A 15,298-nucleotide genomic window follows, 5' to 3' on the forward strand; every position below is an offset into this window, starting at 1 on the left:
GTCTTATGTCTATATCCAACCTCTTGCATCTCCTCAATGGACCTTTGCACTTCTCATCTCCACATCGAAACCATCTCAACCTCGTTTCCTGCGTCGTATCCACCATGGTGCAACTCCCTTCTAATAAAGTATTGATGCTTTCAGATCAGATTTTGAAATTTTTTGTGTGTGTATTTATATTGGTCTATTAGATAGTTAAGTTAATCACATAAAATATATTTTAGCTTTTTTAATTATACACAATCACCTCAATAAGTCGTAAAATTTTAGACATTAAAGATGAGACATATACTTAAAGTAGACGATATACTTTATGCGGTTAACTTTAACTATTTAATAAACAAATGAACACTTGCGCAATCATTTTCAAAAATTTGAATCTAATGTGCCAAATTGAAATATTTTACTAGGAGTTAAGGTGTTCAATTGATATATAAAATTTAGTTGAGTGTCTAAATAAGATATCTACAAATTTAAAAAGTTGACCAAAATAAGACAATCCTTGAAAAACAGTAAATGGTTCTTACGATTTTTGAGATATCAATAGCCAAAGGATTAAGCTAACGATAAACACCACAAATATATGAAGGGAAATTAAATATAGCAAGTACTAAATATGGTTTTTAAAAAAAAAGGTCATTATAAAATATTATTATTAATAATTAAATGTCACAACAATCTTGACAGGTAGATGATCATACGAAGAATATTTGTTGTGTTTCTTCTTTGAATGTTAGCTGTAGAAAAAAAGAAAAGCATAAACTTTTATTTATATTTTTCATGCACGCATGCATGAAAAGTTACAAAAATAAAGAAAGACAAATTAAATCAAAGGAATATCGAAATTTCTTCGTGAATAAAGATAAAGAAATGGATATTAAAATTTCTCTGTGAGAAAACACAAAGAAGGACAAATTAAGCCAGAAAGGGATATCGAAATTTATGTTGAACAAACACAAAGAAGGACAAATTAAGCCAGAAAGGGATATCGAAATTTATGTCGAACAAACACAAAGAAGGACAAAATAAGCCAGAAAGAGATATCGAAATTTATGTTGAACAAACACAAAGAAGGACAAAATAAGCCAGAAAGGGATATCGAAATTCATGTTGAACAAACACAAAGAAGGGCAAAATAAGCTAGAAAGGGATATTGAAATTTATGTTGAACAAACACAAAGAAGGACAAATTAAGCTAGAGACGAGACGGACATAGAAATTTCTTCTTTGTTACCAAATAGAAAACATGATTATGGGATCTTCAAGTAGAAAAAGGGAAATTATAGAAGATTTGTCAATAATAGGAGGATTAATAGGGGTACAATTCATGTATGCAGGAAATTCAGTGGTTTCAAGTTATCTTATGTCATTAGGTTTCAAACCTTCATCTTTAATTATCTTGTCTTCATTGGCTACTTTTCTCATCCTTTGTCCATTTTCTTTCATGTTTGAAAGGTACTAATTATATCTTTTTTATTTCATTAATTATCATATTAATATATTAATTAGTTTTTGCTAATGTTTGCATATTAATGTTGATTACAGGAGTCAATGGCCCAGGCAGATGAGTTTAAAATTATTGATTCAACTATTTCTAATTTCATTTGGAGGGCAAGTCATTTTTTCTTCTTTTCCTCCTCTTTTTTTTTTCATTTGTATCTAATGGAATTAAAGTTAGTTAAATACTTTAATTCGAAATTAGCTTAATTTTACCCTCCGTTATGCTTTAAGTTAGAGCTTTGCTAGGGTGAAGGACCAAACAAAGTATAACGAGGTAAAAATTAGGTGTATTTGATCTATATTTGCTTTGACTCTTCAAAAATGATTTCTGTTGTGTGTCCATCTTTTGGATCATTATGAGTGCATTTTTGGTGGATTAACGTCATTTTTAGAGAGTCTGAATAACATAGTGATTTGAACCTTTTTGTCGTATCGTTATTTGTATTTCAGGGTCACATTATTCCAATCTTTATTCATGGAGGGAATCAAATTTACTTCACCTTCAATGGCAACAGCTATGCCAAATCTTGCACCAGGACTCATCTTTCTCATTGCTTGGGCTTTTGGGTATTTCATCGTTCACGAATAACTTTCTGTTGTTAAACAACAAAAATCTATAGCTAATTTTACAACATATGGTCAAAAAATCTTGTTACCTACGGGCTAGAACCACGAGAATTTATATAGCTGACCTCAATTTACTTGAAATTTACCCGTTTATTGTTTAGTCTCAATTTTATTTTTTTATGTGCAGATTAGAGAAAGTGGAGCTAAGATGCAAATACAGCAGAGCTAAAATTGCAGGAACATTAATGTGTGTAACAGGGGCAATACTCATGAGCCTAATGCAAAATACAACAAATGCTGAAATAGATTTGCCATCTTCACCTCCTCATGACAAATACAATCTTTTCGATTCGGAAAAGATCAAAGGTTCATTGTATCTCATGGCAGCTATACTCGTATTATCGAGTAATATAGTCTTACAGGTATACACACGAGTATTAAAAAAAAATTGAAACGATACAGAGAAGACTAACATGAAATTCACTAATTCAAAATTTTGAATTTGCAGGCAGCAACATTAGGTGATTTTCCAGCACCAATCTCTTTATGTGCTATAACATCACTTATAGGCATGTTATTGACTGGATTTGTACAATTAATTCAACACGGATCGATGGAAATTGGATTGCCCCTCTTAAGTATTCGCGACTTAATTGGCTACTCGTTATTGGTAATTCATCCATCCTTCATCAAATAATAAGTCAGGCAATTCGTCTGTATGACGAATTGCCTGACTTTTAAGATATTTTATCAATCGATTTATTTTGTGTGGTTTATAATAGGCAGGTATTGTAAGTGGAGCATGTGTAAGTTTCAATAATTGGGCAATGAAGAAAAGAGGGCCAGTTTTGGTCTCTGTTTTTAGTCCTGTTGGGACTTTGTTAACTGTAGTTCTTTCAGCTGTCACTTTAAGAGACACAATTACTACAGGAAGGTATATATCGCTAAACTAAAGAGATAATACACAAGTATCCCTCAATCTATGCTCAAAATTTCAGAGACACACTTATACTATACAAAGATCCTATTACCTCTGAATTTATTTTATTAATAATATCCTATTCCTTTTCGACTTACGTGACATTATCTTGTGGGCCCAACACTGATTGATTTTTTCTTTCAAACTAGTGCAACATAGACCTAAAAGGGGTAGGAAATTACTGATAAAATAAGTTCAGAGGGTAATAGGACCTTAGTACAGAGGGTAATAAGTTCAGAGGGTAATAAGTTCAGAGGGTAATAGGACCTTAGTACAGTATAAGTGTGTCTCTGCGATTTCGGGTTTAGGATGAGGGTACTTGTGCATTTTTCCTTATTCTTTGTTTTTTCTCTTATCAAATTTATTTTTTTTTAAAACGATTGTATTTTTTTCCGATCTGCAGCCTTGCTGGTATGTTTCTGATGATTACGGGTCTATATTTCGTGCTATGGGCGAAGAGGAAAGAGGGTTTTCTAAATAATAACATGACGAATTCATCATCAGAAAGTGAGTACGATGTGGAGAAGCCTCTTTTAAATTGAATTTCTTTCTTTTTTATTCATTGTATTATGTAAGATTAATTAGTCTGTATATATCTATATATATACCCAATTAGAAACAATGTTAGAGAAAGAGCAAGTGAGTTTAGTTGTTTGTATAGAAAGTTTTATGATAGTTGAAGTTTGAAATATATTGCAAGTTCAAATCCTAGTAATGTCTTTTATTTTTGCAGTAGCACGACGGAATATAGCCAATCCTAACTTGTATGGGACCGAGGTGTAGTTATTGATATAGTAAGCATGGCGGAATGTGCATTGTCACCATTATTGTTGATGTATCTCTGTTCTTGTAAACAAATGATTTTATTTATTTTTTGGAAAAACTTGGAGATTTATTTATATGCATTTTTATATATATATAAATAGCCTCTAGGAAATTTAGGTCACATTTTTGTTCTTCCTTTTTTGGACGTCAGAGAATTCTCATTCAGTATATAATTCGACATTAAAACAGACACTTTTTGAGTTCTAAACATGAAGTGAACTTTCTCTAAAAACATAGGCCAAAAGGAACAATGGACAAACTATAACTAGCATTCCTTAACCTAGTCCTCCGCGCTAACTCTCTGTTTATCCAAAATAATGTTATACCAAATTTAAAGGTAATTCGCCCAAATGGACTAACTATAATTCCTTTTATTTCTTCTCATGTATATATATCTCTTTCTTCCTCATGTTTTTAAAAAATATCCATCTTAGTGTTAGAACCGTTTTTAGAATATATTTTATATATATAGTACCAACTAATCATAGCTTCAATACTATGATTAATAATTCTCTAATTTAGATTTTGTCATTAAGGCTAGCTATACCAACAAAGAAAATAAATTCTAGTGTTATCACTATAACTTAAAATTTAATGATATTCGATCCATGAGAGTCTCCGACACAATAGATGTGAAATTCAATTTTTTGTTTTCCCTTACCAGAATTTTTAATAGTATCTTATTTGTGAAAACGTTCTAAATTTTTAATCCTGATTTTTTTTTATCATTCAAACTCAAAATATTTAATTTGTGAAAACGTTCTAATTATGTGTATTATTTCTGTGGGTCATTGTTTTCAGTACTTAATATCATTAGAGAAGTCATTTGTCCTTATTTTAAATAAAAAACATTAATTTTAACCAATCAAGAGAAAATTTGAATATAAAAAAAATTGTTTTTCTCTCCATACCATACTCAATAACGTTTTTTTGTTGGTGTTGGTAATAGTAGTGTAAAGTTTAATTCACCAATATAACATGAATTATTTTATCGAGTATCTTGTTATTTTCCATCAATACAATTACGATGTTATAATTCTGTTCACCAACATTTAGACAAATAAATACATACAAAAATCACGCTTTAAAATTTGCAATTCTGCAATAAATTGAACGTCGATATTTTTATTTTCACTCACTTTATTCACCGATAAAAATCATGTTTTATATTCATTATTGAATAATTAATCATAATTACCTCTAAATGAGTAAAAATATTGATTTCCCCCCTACATGATACATACGTATATAGACTGTCACACTAGTAAAGTAGTCCACTATAACCTTACAAATTTCTTTATAAGTCCCATATTACGTAAATGTGTAATCTTGTGTAAGTAAATTTTTACTATAGAAACACTAACACGAAACAATAACCATACGAATTAGAAATAATCTCCCTACCACGTGAACAAAACGTTCTTACTTGTAACAAACACGTTTTATGTCTTAACTCTCATCCACATTCAATTAACATCAACTATAAACTAGGATAACTTCCCTCACTTTGCTACTGGCACTAACTAATAATTTTTTATATATATAACAACTCTCTTTTAGTACTCTTAGTGCAAAATGAGTGAAAATAGCACATAAGATCTCATGGAGTAGTAGTAATATAAACTATGGAGAAGAAATTAGTGAACAAAAAAATACGATGAATAATTTTAGAAGGGAAAAATTGGAGAGTCAAAAACACTCGTACAATCTACGTACTAGTTCCAATCGATTAATGTTAGAGAATAATCGATCAACAAGTGATCATGTAGATGTTGAGAAATCGGAATATTATTTTTTTGGTCATGATGTTAAGGAGAAACAACATTGTTCAAGAGAAGAAGAAGAAGATCTAGCGAATTGTTTAGTTATGTTATCGAACAAATCTTATGATTTGTGCGATAACAATAACAAGGAGGCCAAAAACAAGGCTAAAGAAGTGGAAAAGGGAATGTTTCAATGTAAAGGATGTAATAAAATTTTTAGTTCTCACCAAGCTTTAGGGGGACATAGAGCGAGTCATAAGAAAGTTAAAGGGTGTTATGCTGCAAAACTCAATGACAATATTAAAGATGATGACGACAACAACAACGATGATGATGATAATGACATTAATCATGAAGACTCAATGATCTCTCCTAGTGATTTGATTTTGCATCAAGAATATAACGATTTTCAATCTCAATCTCCAACATCATCAAACTCATTTTCAAGAAAGAGATCAAGGGTTCATCAATACTTGATTTGCCATAGAGTCTTTTCATCTGGACAAGCCTTGGGCGGACACAAAAGGTGTCATTGGCTAACATCGAGTTTGCCAGAGACTACCTTTATACCTGCTTTTCAAGAATTTCAATATCACAACCAAGAACAATTACTATACAACAAGCCTTTATTTATCAACTCTCATCGACCACTAGACCTAAATTTTCCAATACAACTAGGCAATCCAATTGAAGTGGGCTTGAAACTACACAATGATACATTTGAACATGAAGGCCCAAGAAGCCAACTCCAACTATGGAAAGACGATATTAATCAAAATCAAAATCATAACTACAAAGATTTTTTGTGTAGGGATGAAAATAGGAAAGTCAAAGAAGCAAAATTGAGTAACCTAAAAGATGTGAATTTGGATAAATGCTCTTCTTGGTTACAAGTAGGAATTGGTCCAACTCCTGATATTTTAGCAACCCTATAAAGATAGAAATGAAATGCTAATCAAATATTTATACCTTTCGTTTCAATTTATACAAAAAATATTATGGGATGTTACAACGTTTGAATATTTTAATAATACTAATTAGTGAATGATGTTTCATTTTTTCTTTTATTATGTTTCACATAATAAAAAATATATTTTACTTTTATTACATAAAGAGAATTTATTCATAGCTAAGAACCAAAAAAAGACGGTAAAGTTACATATTGCCAACGAAATTATATTTGAAAGATTTAATCAGTCAAGTCTTTATTGCGATATTAGTGTGTTTCTAAATCATTTGCTTATAACGCAAAATTATATTATATTAATTCTTCCCTATGATGAACAATTGTGTTTATATCAAAGAGAAATATTTTATGTACTATGGAATGTGTTGTAGCGTTTTATGTGGTCTTTGGAATAATGTAACCTTTTGATATAGTGTATTGTTTTTCTAGGATTTAATTTGTTTAGTTAACATCTTATAAATTTGTGTATATATGTCTCTCTTTTATTTACTTTATAATTTAAGTGAATGTCAAGCACAAAGAGAGTTTCACTACCATACAAGAGATTGTCAATATAATATTTTTTTAGCAGTAAAACTTTTTTGCGTAAAATTATTGAGTTAATGTTACGATCATATTTAAATTTACTAAAATCTTTAGCCACATTTATTTATAGTGTTATATTTATTATTGTCTCTAAATATAATATTACACTAATGCTTTTTGATGCAATGGAAGACATAAATATTGTTTCATGGACTTCTACAATTATGGGATTTGCCTTGCAAGCACTTGAACTTTTTCAACATATGGTATATTAAATGGAAATTAATCCCAATGAAATGATAAAGCTAGAAATAGGAAATAACATTCGTTTAAAAATTCCAAAAATTGATATTGTTTTCACTTAAAACAATATTGAAGATTGTAAAAAAATAATTTTACTTCTTTTAGAAGTAAAGATATTTTAGAACTTTGAATTGGTTAACTCAATTTTTGAGATTAATAAATAAAGTTTTTATAGTATCATCGAAAGTTAATGTATTGTAAACACATGACTGGTATCCTATCCTATTAAATAGAATTAGGTCTTTGTTTTATATCATTGAAAGTTTTATTTTATTTAAGAGTATTACACGAAAAACAACAAATATGTGAAAATAAAAAACACAAATTTAAATTATTATTCTTTATATATATATATATATATATAAGGATTCTTATTAAAATTTTATTTTAAATTATTAATTTTATTGAGACATTTTTGACCTCGTGGGCATCAATGTTTTTCAGCACCATGAAACCACATAATTGTCATTCAATACAAAACGGTACACAAAATTTTTTTAACCAAAATAAAAGCGTTGCAAATTCTATCTACCTCCTTGCTGGCCGTCTGAAGCCGCGACGCAGCCTCTACCCGTAGTTGGAATAGGATGACGCATGAAGATCATTTGTGTTTAAGACAAACATTCTAATTCTCATGTAATATAAATTGGTAATAGTTTATCTTGTAATTTAATGACTTATGGCAGCTCTTTGCAGTTTTACAAAGGCTTTTTCAAATTTGACAAGAAATTTAGGAAATTGAGAATGAGCTGGGTCAATGTCGATACAATTGGAAAAATTACGCGGCGAAATAAACTTATGTATTATTTAGTTTTAGAAAAATTTACGCGATGAAGTAAACATATACTATTTAATTATTAATCATACTAAAAGTTTGTTATAATTTTCATTCGCGACTAACATTATACATTAATTGCATGAGCTGACTTAAAGTCTGTATATTTAGTCACGTTTGTATATATATAATTCGCTAAAATATACAAATACATATGTATAGTATACAATTATTTAGCCTATATATTTATAGAATTCACCTATCTCCCACTCTCTGCCCTCTCTCGCTCGTCTTTCTCCTCCTTCTCCCGATATCTCTCCCACTCTCTGCCCTCTCTCAATCTCATTTGTCATATATACAAATGTATATGTATAATATACAATTGTATACATACAATTCACCTCTCTCCCACTCTCTATCCTCTCTCGCTCGCCTCTCTCCTCCTTTTCTCAATCTCGCTCGCCTCTCTCCATCATATAGCATGTAGCTATGAATTATAATTATCAAACTATAATTGTGGAGAGTAGTTAGGTTATTATTAAGTGGCGTAAAAGTTTCCCTACTATCTATGAGTTCTATTTGTGAATTGAATTTCTAATTTATTATTTGTGAATTGAATTTCTATTTTGTTTCAACTAGCTATTAATGGGAGTAGAGGTACGAAATCGAATCGAAAATCGAATTAAATTATAAATTGAAAAAAATTTGACTAGTGATTTGATATTGAAAAATAAAACCCGATTATATTCGGATTGGTTTGATTTCAACTAAAAAACAACCGAGATTAAACCAACCTGATATTATATATATAATTTTTAAAATTTTATTATATAAGTAAAAGTATTTACTTTGATATAATTTTTAAATATTTCATATATTTTTTCATAGTTTTTATCTTTTAATATATTTATTTCATGTTTGAAAAATATAATTTTATCTTCAATTTTAACTTCATAAATTTCAAACAAAGTAAAAATATTTGAAATTTATAATTAAACACTACTTAAAATAATCAATATATGATATATATATATATATACACAATAAAAACAAATAATATTTTCAATAGTGAAACTGATAATAATTAATCACTATGTACAAAACTAGTGTATAATAAATATTATCTTAACACAAATGATTCAGTATTCAGAACTCGAATTTAATACTTTAAATCACTTTACTATGATATTTGTTGGTTACTTTTCGGTGGTTAATTAACCCCTCACCACAGTGAACTTTTGATTATTTTTTTTAAAAAAAATGTCATGTCAAGTAAAGTGAAAAATGGAAAAAGATTGGGGTCCTTTTGGTAATTTAGAAGTAGATTCTGGTACTTATATTATCTGTCACAGACGGAGAAAAACTACTTGTGCAGACTTCAAGTAGACAAATCCATAAAGGCATTTTTGATGGAGAGAGAACAAAACAATGGCATTTTTTAAGGTATCTCTTTTAATTATACACAAAATGAATTCTTAATGTAATAAAAAGAAATCAAAGACACCAGCTGGATATGGTAAACAAACAAGTAAACGTTACTTAAACTTTTCAAAAATATGATTAAACTAGTTTGAATTCTCAAAAATTACATATTTATAAAGAATTTGACATGTAGGAATGGTGTTGCCCTTGCTCAAGCGGCGTTAAGTGATACCCTTTTATCAAAAAATATATAAAATTGAGAATTTTGATTTCATTTTCATGTTATATTTGATGTCGACAATCTCTTAACTCAAAATAGAAAAGCTCTCAATTATTGAGTGTTCGATTGTTCATCCTCGCTCCATCATTGTTGTATATACAAAAAATATTTTTTAAAAGTTCGAACAATACGGCCTCTTAACAGTAAGTTGAAAACTTAGCTTTGATATTTTCAAAGACACCAAAACTGAACAAAAGGTTCTTGTACCACAAGCAATACTCATAAGCATCTTCTAAGTAGCTAATAAACCAAAAGAGCACAAAAATTGTGATAATATTATATAAAATTCATTCTTTTCTTCTGTTTCACTACTAGTTTATTACTACTACCCCTGCAATAGTTGGTCCCCCACCCCACAGTACTGTATCAATTGTTTGTATTTTGCAACTAATTTTTCAGATTGCTTGTGAAAGTTTCAAAGCAATGTGTGTTACAAGTTACAGGTACCTCCCCAAAACAAGAGCAGCTAAAATGGGACTAAAGATCATAACTTCTAACACAAATAAACAAACCCAAAAAATGACTACACACAATTCTTTAACCTCTCATGCAAATTCTTGTTGAAATTCATTGTCTTCAATTGGTGCTGGCATGTTTAGATCTATGAGCCTATTTGGTAAATTAGCTGAGCTTGTTGATGAACAGGAACCTGACATTGTTGATGAACTCACAACAACAATAAGATGTGATCTTTTATGACCACCTAATGCTTGACCTGACTGAAAAAACTTGCCGCAAAATGGACATTCATGCAATTTCTCATTCACATTACTAACAAGTTTTAGTTTCTTCTTCGATGATATTTTTCGCGGTTGCTCCTCTACTTCATGATCGTCGTCGTCGTAGTTGTTTCTGTTTTTGTGAATGGTTTTATGACTACCTAAAGCTTGGGAAGTTTTGAACACTTTGTAACAAATCCCACATTGGTGTTGTTTTGGGTTTGATTTTGAATCTCTTGATAGCATCAGTAAACACATAGCAATATCTGAATCATCCGAGTACAAATTCAGCGATCTGAAATCAGATATGTTTTCATTCACTTTGTTGATTCGCTCGTGATTTCTCTTACATCTTCTTCTCCGATTTTCTGTGTTTTTTTCCGACTCAGTATCACTTTCTCTATCTAAAAACTCAGGATCTATCATTCTATAGCTTTTCTTCCGATTTTCCCTCAACTCATAGTTAAAATCCTTCTCTTCCACCATCTTATCTTCATGATTTTCCGATGAACAGAGCGATAAAGTTGACTCACTCCGGCCGCCGGAATCTGGATTTAACGGCGGAGTTTTAGGTGGAAGTGGTAGAGGTATTAAATGAGACCTCATATGACCACCTAAAGCTTTTCCATTTAAGAGTTTTTTTGAACATAGCTTGCATTTATGCTTCTCCATAACTATAACAGAGCAGAACAAAGATTAGCAAATTTTAGGAGAAAAAGTTGAAGAAGAGAAGTAGAGTGGGAGTGGGAACTTAAGCTTTTTAAGAGGAGTAGGTGACAAGCATTCCTCAACCAAAGAGAAAGAGGTTACAACACTATGATCCAAAAATTTTGGTCTAATAAAATTTATGATAAAATTATCTAGATTTACAATTTATTTATTACACTCCATTGAAAACTAAAAAAATTGCTTCTTTTTTTAAAACATAAAAATAGAATTTTGGTGCATTTAGCCAAGATTTTTAGAAAAAAATATCATACAAGTTTAAAATACGATAACATATAGAGGTTGTTTCTAAAAGAATGTCGGCTCATATAAGTAGAAAAAAAATAATGTAAAAAAACATATTTTTAAAAAGTGACAAATGTTGTTTTTTTAAAAAAATAATTTCTTTTAATATTAATTAAAGTAACTTTATTTTTCAAATTGATTAAACGAATAAAATTATACTCCTCAAAATAATTAGCAAATTTTGATCAAATAAGTTATTTATGAACGAAAGTATGGAACACCTAGAGAAAGATAAAAAAAAAATATGCATTTAATTTTAGATATTTTTTATGTTTTATTTGTAATAGAGGTAAAAATGAAAGGATTTTTTATATACAAATGTGTGATTTGAATATTTCATGGGAAGACAAAATGGGGCAATTTAATATAATTTTAAGCAAAGCATGATCATAAGTGGATAAAGGACAACTAACATGCACATGCTGCCTTATGAAGAAACTTTTCCTTTTTTTTTATTTTCATTTATTACTTTTACCTTTATATTTATTTTTGTACTATGTCTTATTTTTCTTGTCATTTATTCTTGCAATTTTATTTGAAAGCATTTTTTAAATTAACTTCTCTACTCGAGAAAAAATAAAAACAGGATATGTGTATATATTATTTTTTCTAAATTTTATTTGTGAGATTATAATTGCGCTCCATAGCAAACATAAAACTGTATAATTCGCTATACATATATAATTGTATAATTCGCTGGCCTAAATTGTATAATTTGCTGGCATATTTCGCTGCAATTGAATAATTCACTATCATATTTCAATGGAATTGTATAATGCATAATTGTATAATTCGGTGCCTATTTCGCTGCAATATTTTTATAAAATTTGCTTTGCATACAATTGAATCGGATTAAAATGTGTGTATATTGCATAATTATAAGTGTATAACAAAAAGATATATGTTTTTCTCTCGCTTTATACAAAAACAGAAATACAATATATACACTTCTGTTGTATAAAGTTAGAGAAAATTGTGTTTCACTGCAATTGTATAATTCGTTGGCCTTTTTCTCTACAATATTTGTATAAAATTTTGCATTTTTCTACAATTGAATTGAAGTAAAATGTTTGTAAATTGTATAATTAAGTGTATAACACGAAGATATATGTTTTTGCATGTATACATACAATTTTCTCTCGCTTTATACAAAACAGAAATAGAATTTATACGCTTTTGTGTATAAAGCGAGAGAGGCGAGCGAGAACGGGAGAGTAGCGAGCGAGATCTTGGGGAGAGAGGCGTCTGGCAAACTTTGGCTAACATTTGCTATGGAGCACAATTAAATCAAATCCTAGCTACTCCATTTATTTTAGGTTATTAGTTTGCTATTATATATACCATTTTTCCTTAGTATATCATATTTAATATTATTTTTATACTTTTTATAAAATGATCACGTTACTTTTTACTTTTTATCAAACAACCACTACGTTATGCAAAAAATATTTCATTATTTATATTTTCTTTCTCGTTTTAACTTATCTAGTACTCTGAAAATATAATACTACATTAATATGGATATGGCTAGCTTATGCAATGCTTACTAACTAGAAGTCAAATAAATTGTTGAGTTTGTTGTAACTATAAATCTTTATTTTCTTTTCTCTTTTACCTTTCAATTTCTTTTTACATTCATACAAAAGAAAATCAAATATCAAATTCAAAGAAGAAAAGGTTCTTCCTCATGACTAATTTCTACTCAATTTTTTTTAATTACAAACGTTAATATAGTACCTTTTTATAGCATAAGAATTGATTCAACTTTATTTGTCTTAGTTTCATGAAGAAAAAAAATCATTTATAAAAAAGTATATCTATGTAGAAAATTAGGTGAGTCTAACATATAGTATGCATATATAAAGAAAAAATCAACCTAGCTAAACAGTGTAATTTTTCATAAAGGAGTGACTGCACTTATTGGTACATGGTACACCAAATGAATATTTAGTATAGGAATCTAAGTTTGATTAAACATAATTTTGTAGCAACACCCGATACACAAGTAGTACTCCAATTATTTACAAATTCTAGATACGCCTCTCCTGCTGATGGATGGAAAAATTAATCTACCTAAGTTTTTAGTCCGTGATACAAATAAATGTGTTCTAATCTTTGAAATGTATTTGTCGTGCATCACACAATCACATGCTTGATTTTGCTTAATCCCAATATCTTTTTTTATTCTTCTTCCTCTTTTCACGTTTAAATGTTTCTCAAAAGATAAACGTGAAGGCCAATTCACATTTTAATGTCAAATTAAATTTTATGGAAGTGTGTCATTTGTAGTCCGTCCACTCTTCACCAAAGCCTCAAGTTCAAATTTTATATATGAAAAAAAAAAAAACTTAACAATAGTATTTTTCCATTAAAACAGATCAACAACATGATAGAAGATTAATCATCAGAGCACGTATCGAACATCAGATAAAAAAATAAATTATACTATTTAATACTTTGGTAAAGTTTAAAGTGGAGAGCTAAAAATGAAATGGAGAAAATATTTTTGTGTATGCAAGTTTCAATGCAAAAGCAATGTGACTTTAGTCCTTTTTTGCAGAGCAGAGAGGCTGTGCAGTGATAGTACTAAAGACACTATTCAATGCTTATTCGGCTGGTAATGCTTCTTGTTTCTTCAAGGTTTGAAATAGTTTTTCGGTCTTCCTTTTTTCGTGTTCGATATCTGCATTGAAGTTTGATTAACTTTGAATTCGCATTTAAAAGTTTCATATTGAGAGTAAAGTACTCTCTAACAAAGGTCAAGACCTCTTGATTAAGGATAGAGTACTTACTAATCCACCACAATCCTTATTAATGTTTCTCTATCGTTACACATATTGAAATTTAATTAAATTTGAATTTGTACATTACAAAACTCATTTTTGAGTAACACCTCCAAATAAATTTTTCCATTCTCATAACTCCAAATTTGAAAGAATTCATATTTTTTCCACCGTAAGTCACATTGATAGGGTGAAAGGGACTGCTGATACACTTTTATTGTTGCAGAACTAGTAGTACTACTCTAATTCGAATTAAAAAAAATAAAATTCCACTATTTTTGAGAACATATATCACAATAGTACAAGTTTAATACTGCAACTAAGATTTTCCATGATTGAGAAGTAGCTCCTCCTTTATGTTGCAACTACTGAATTTTGTTTGATATGATTTTTTATGTTTCAAAAATATTTTAAATTTTATTGACTAATATAACTTGGGAAAACATTTTACATAGTTTTTAAATAAATATAAAAATTTCATTCTAAATTCACAGCTCAAAATTTGAACTCTTAAATGATGTCACGCAGCTTGCTCGGAAAATTTTACTATTAATATGTTAAAAATGAAATATATTGACAAAACAACATTTATATGCGTCATGATATATATTTACTTGTTGGTGAGTCTTGACCATGATGTATTTAAGACATAATATATAAACATGACTCACTTAGACGTTAGTTGGCAACTATAACCCTTAACTTTAGATATGCACCAAGCAGACACTTGAACTTGTACAAATAGAACAAATTGACACGTGTGTCTACATGTTCAATTTTATACAAGTTTAAGTGTCTACTTGTGCACATCCAAAGTTAAGGATTATAGTTGTCGACTGACGCCAAGTTAAGAGTCATATTTATGTATTATGGCTATAT

At 29.3% G+C, this 15,298-nt stretch overlaps 3 protein-coding genes across 5 annotated transcripts; 2 read left to right on the top strand and 1 right to left on the bottom strand.

Annotated features, from left to right (window-relative positions):
- The first annotated feature begins 655 nt into the window (after nt 1-655).
- LOC101251500 (WAT1-related protein At5g47470) lies at nt 656-3,961 on the top strand. Of its 3 annotated transcripts, none has more exons than XM_069288608.1 (8): nt 656-687; nt 1,546-1,611; nt 1,951-2,067; nt 2,255-2,489; nt 2,576-2,737; nt 2,850-3,001; nt 3,450-3,553; nt 3,780-3,961. In XM_069288608.1, the coding sequence occupies exons 2-8, from the start codon at nt 1,565-1,567 to the stop codon at nt 3,827-3,829; spliced, it is 867 nt and encodes a 288-aa protein (XP_069144709.1). In that variant the 5' UTR covers nt 656-687; nt 1,546-1,564; the 3' UTR covers nt 3,830-3,961. The 3 variants fall into 3 exon arrangements, with proteins under 3 accessions (XP_069144709.1, XP_004246155.3, XP_069144710.1); XM_004246107.4 differs by lacking the exon at nt 656-687 and adding an exon at nt 1,112-1,455; XM_069288609.1 differs by lacking the exons at nt 656-687; nt 1,546-1,611 and adding an exon at nt 1,614-1,774.
- A 1,470-nt stretch (nt 3,962-5,431) lies between these two features.
- LOC101251211 (zinc finger protein AZF1-like) lies at nt 5,432-6,638 on the top strand. Its single transcript, XM_010327380.3, has one exon. It carries the CDS (start codon nt 5,529-5,531, stop codon nt 6,567-6,569), a length of 1,041 nt encoding a protein of 346 aa, XP_010325682.3. The 5' UTR covers nt 5,432-5,528; the 3' UTR covers nt 6,570-6,638.
- A 3,533-nt stretch (nt 6,639-10,171) lies between these two features.
- On the bottom strand, nt 10,172-11,561 carry LOC101250916 (zinc finger protein ZAT1-like). Its single transcript, XM_004246106.5, has one exon. The coding sequence runs from the start codon at nt 11,295-11,297 to the stop codon at nt 10,452-10,454; it is 846 nt and encodes a 281-aa protein (XP_004246154.1). The 5' UTR covers nt 11,298-11,561; the 3' UTR covers nt 10,172-10,451.
- Between the last annotated feature and the right edge of the window lie 3,737 nt (nt 11,562-15,298).

Source organism: Solanum lycopersicum, chromosome 8 (genome assembly GCF_036512215.1).
Source record: "Solanum lycopersicum chromosome 8, SLM_r2.1".
Taxonomy (NCBI): domain Eukaryota; kingdom Viridiplantae; phylum Streptophyta; class Magnoliopsida; order Solanales; family Solanaceae; genus Solanum; species Solanum lycopersicum.

Bases quoted from the DNA above. Each gene is read 5' to 3' on its own strand.
- LOC101251500 (XM_004246107.4), top strand. From the start codon at position 1,247: ATGATTATGGGATCTTCAAGTAGAAAAAGGGAAATTATAGAAGATTTG. The intron at 1,456-1,545 runs GTACTAATTATA...TGTTGATTACAG, and splicing joins TTTTCTTTCATGTTTGAAAG to GAGTCAATGGCCCAGGCAGA. The intron at 1,612-1,950 runs GCAAGTCATTTT...TTTGTATTTCAG, and splicing joins TTTCTAATTTCATTTGGAGG to GGTCACATTATTCCAATCTT.
- LOC101251211 (XM_010327380.3), top strand. From the start codon at position 5,529: ATGAATAATTTTAGAAGGGAAAAATTGGAGAGTCAAAAACACTCGTAC.
- LOC101250916 (XM_004246106.5), bottom strand. From the start codon at position 11,297: ATGGAGAAGCATAAATGCAAGCTATGTTCAAAAAAACTCTTAAATGGA.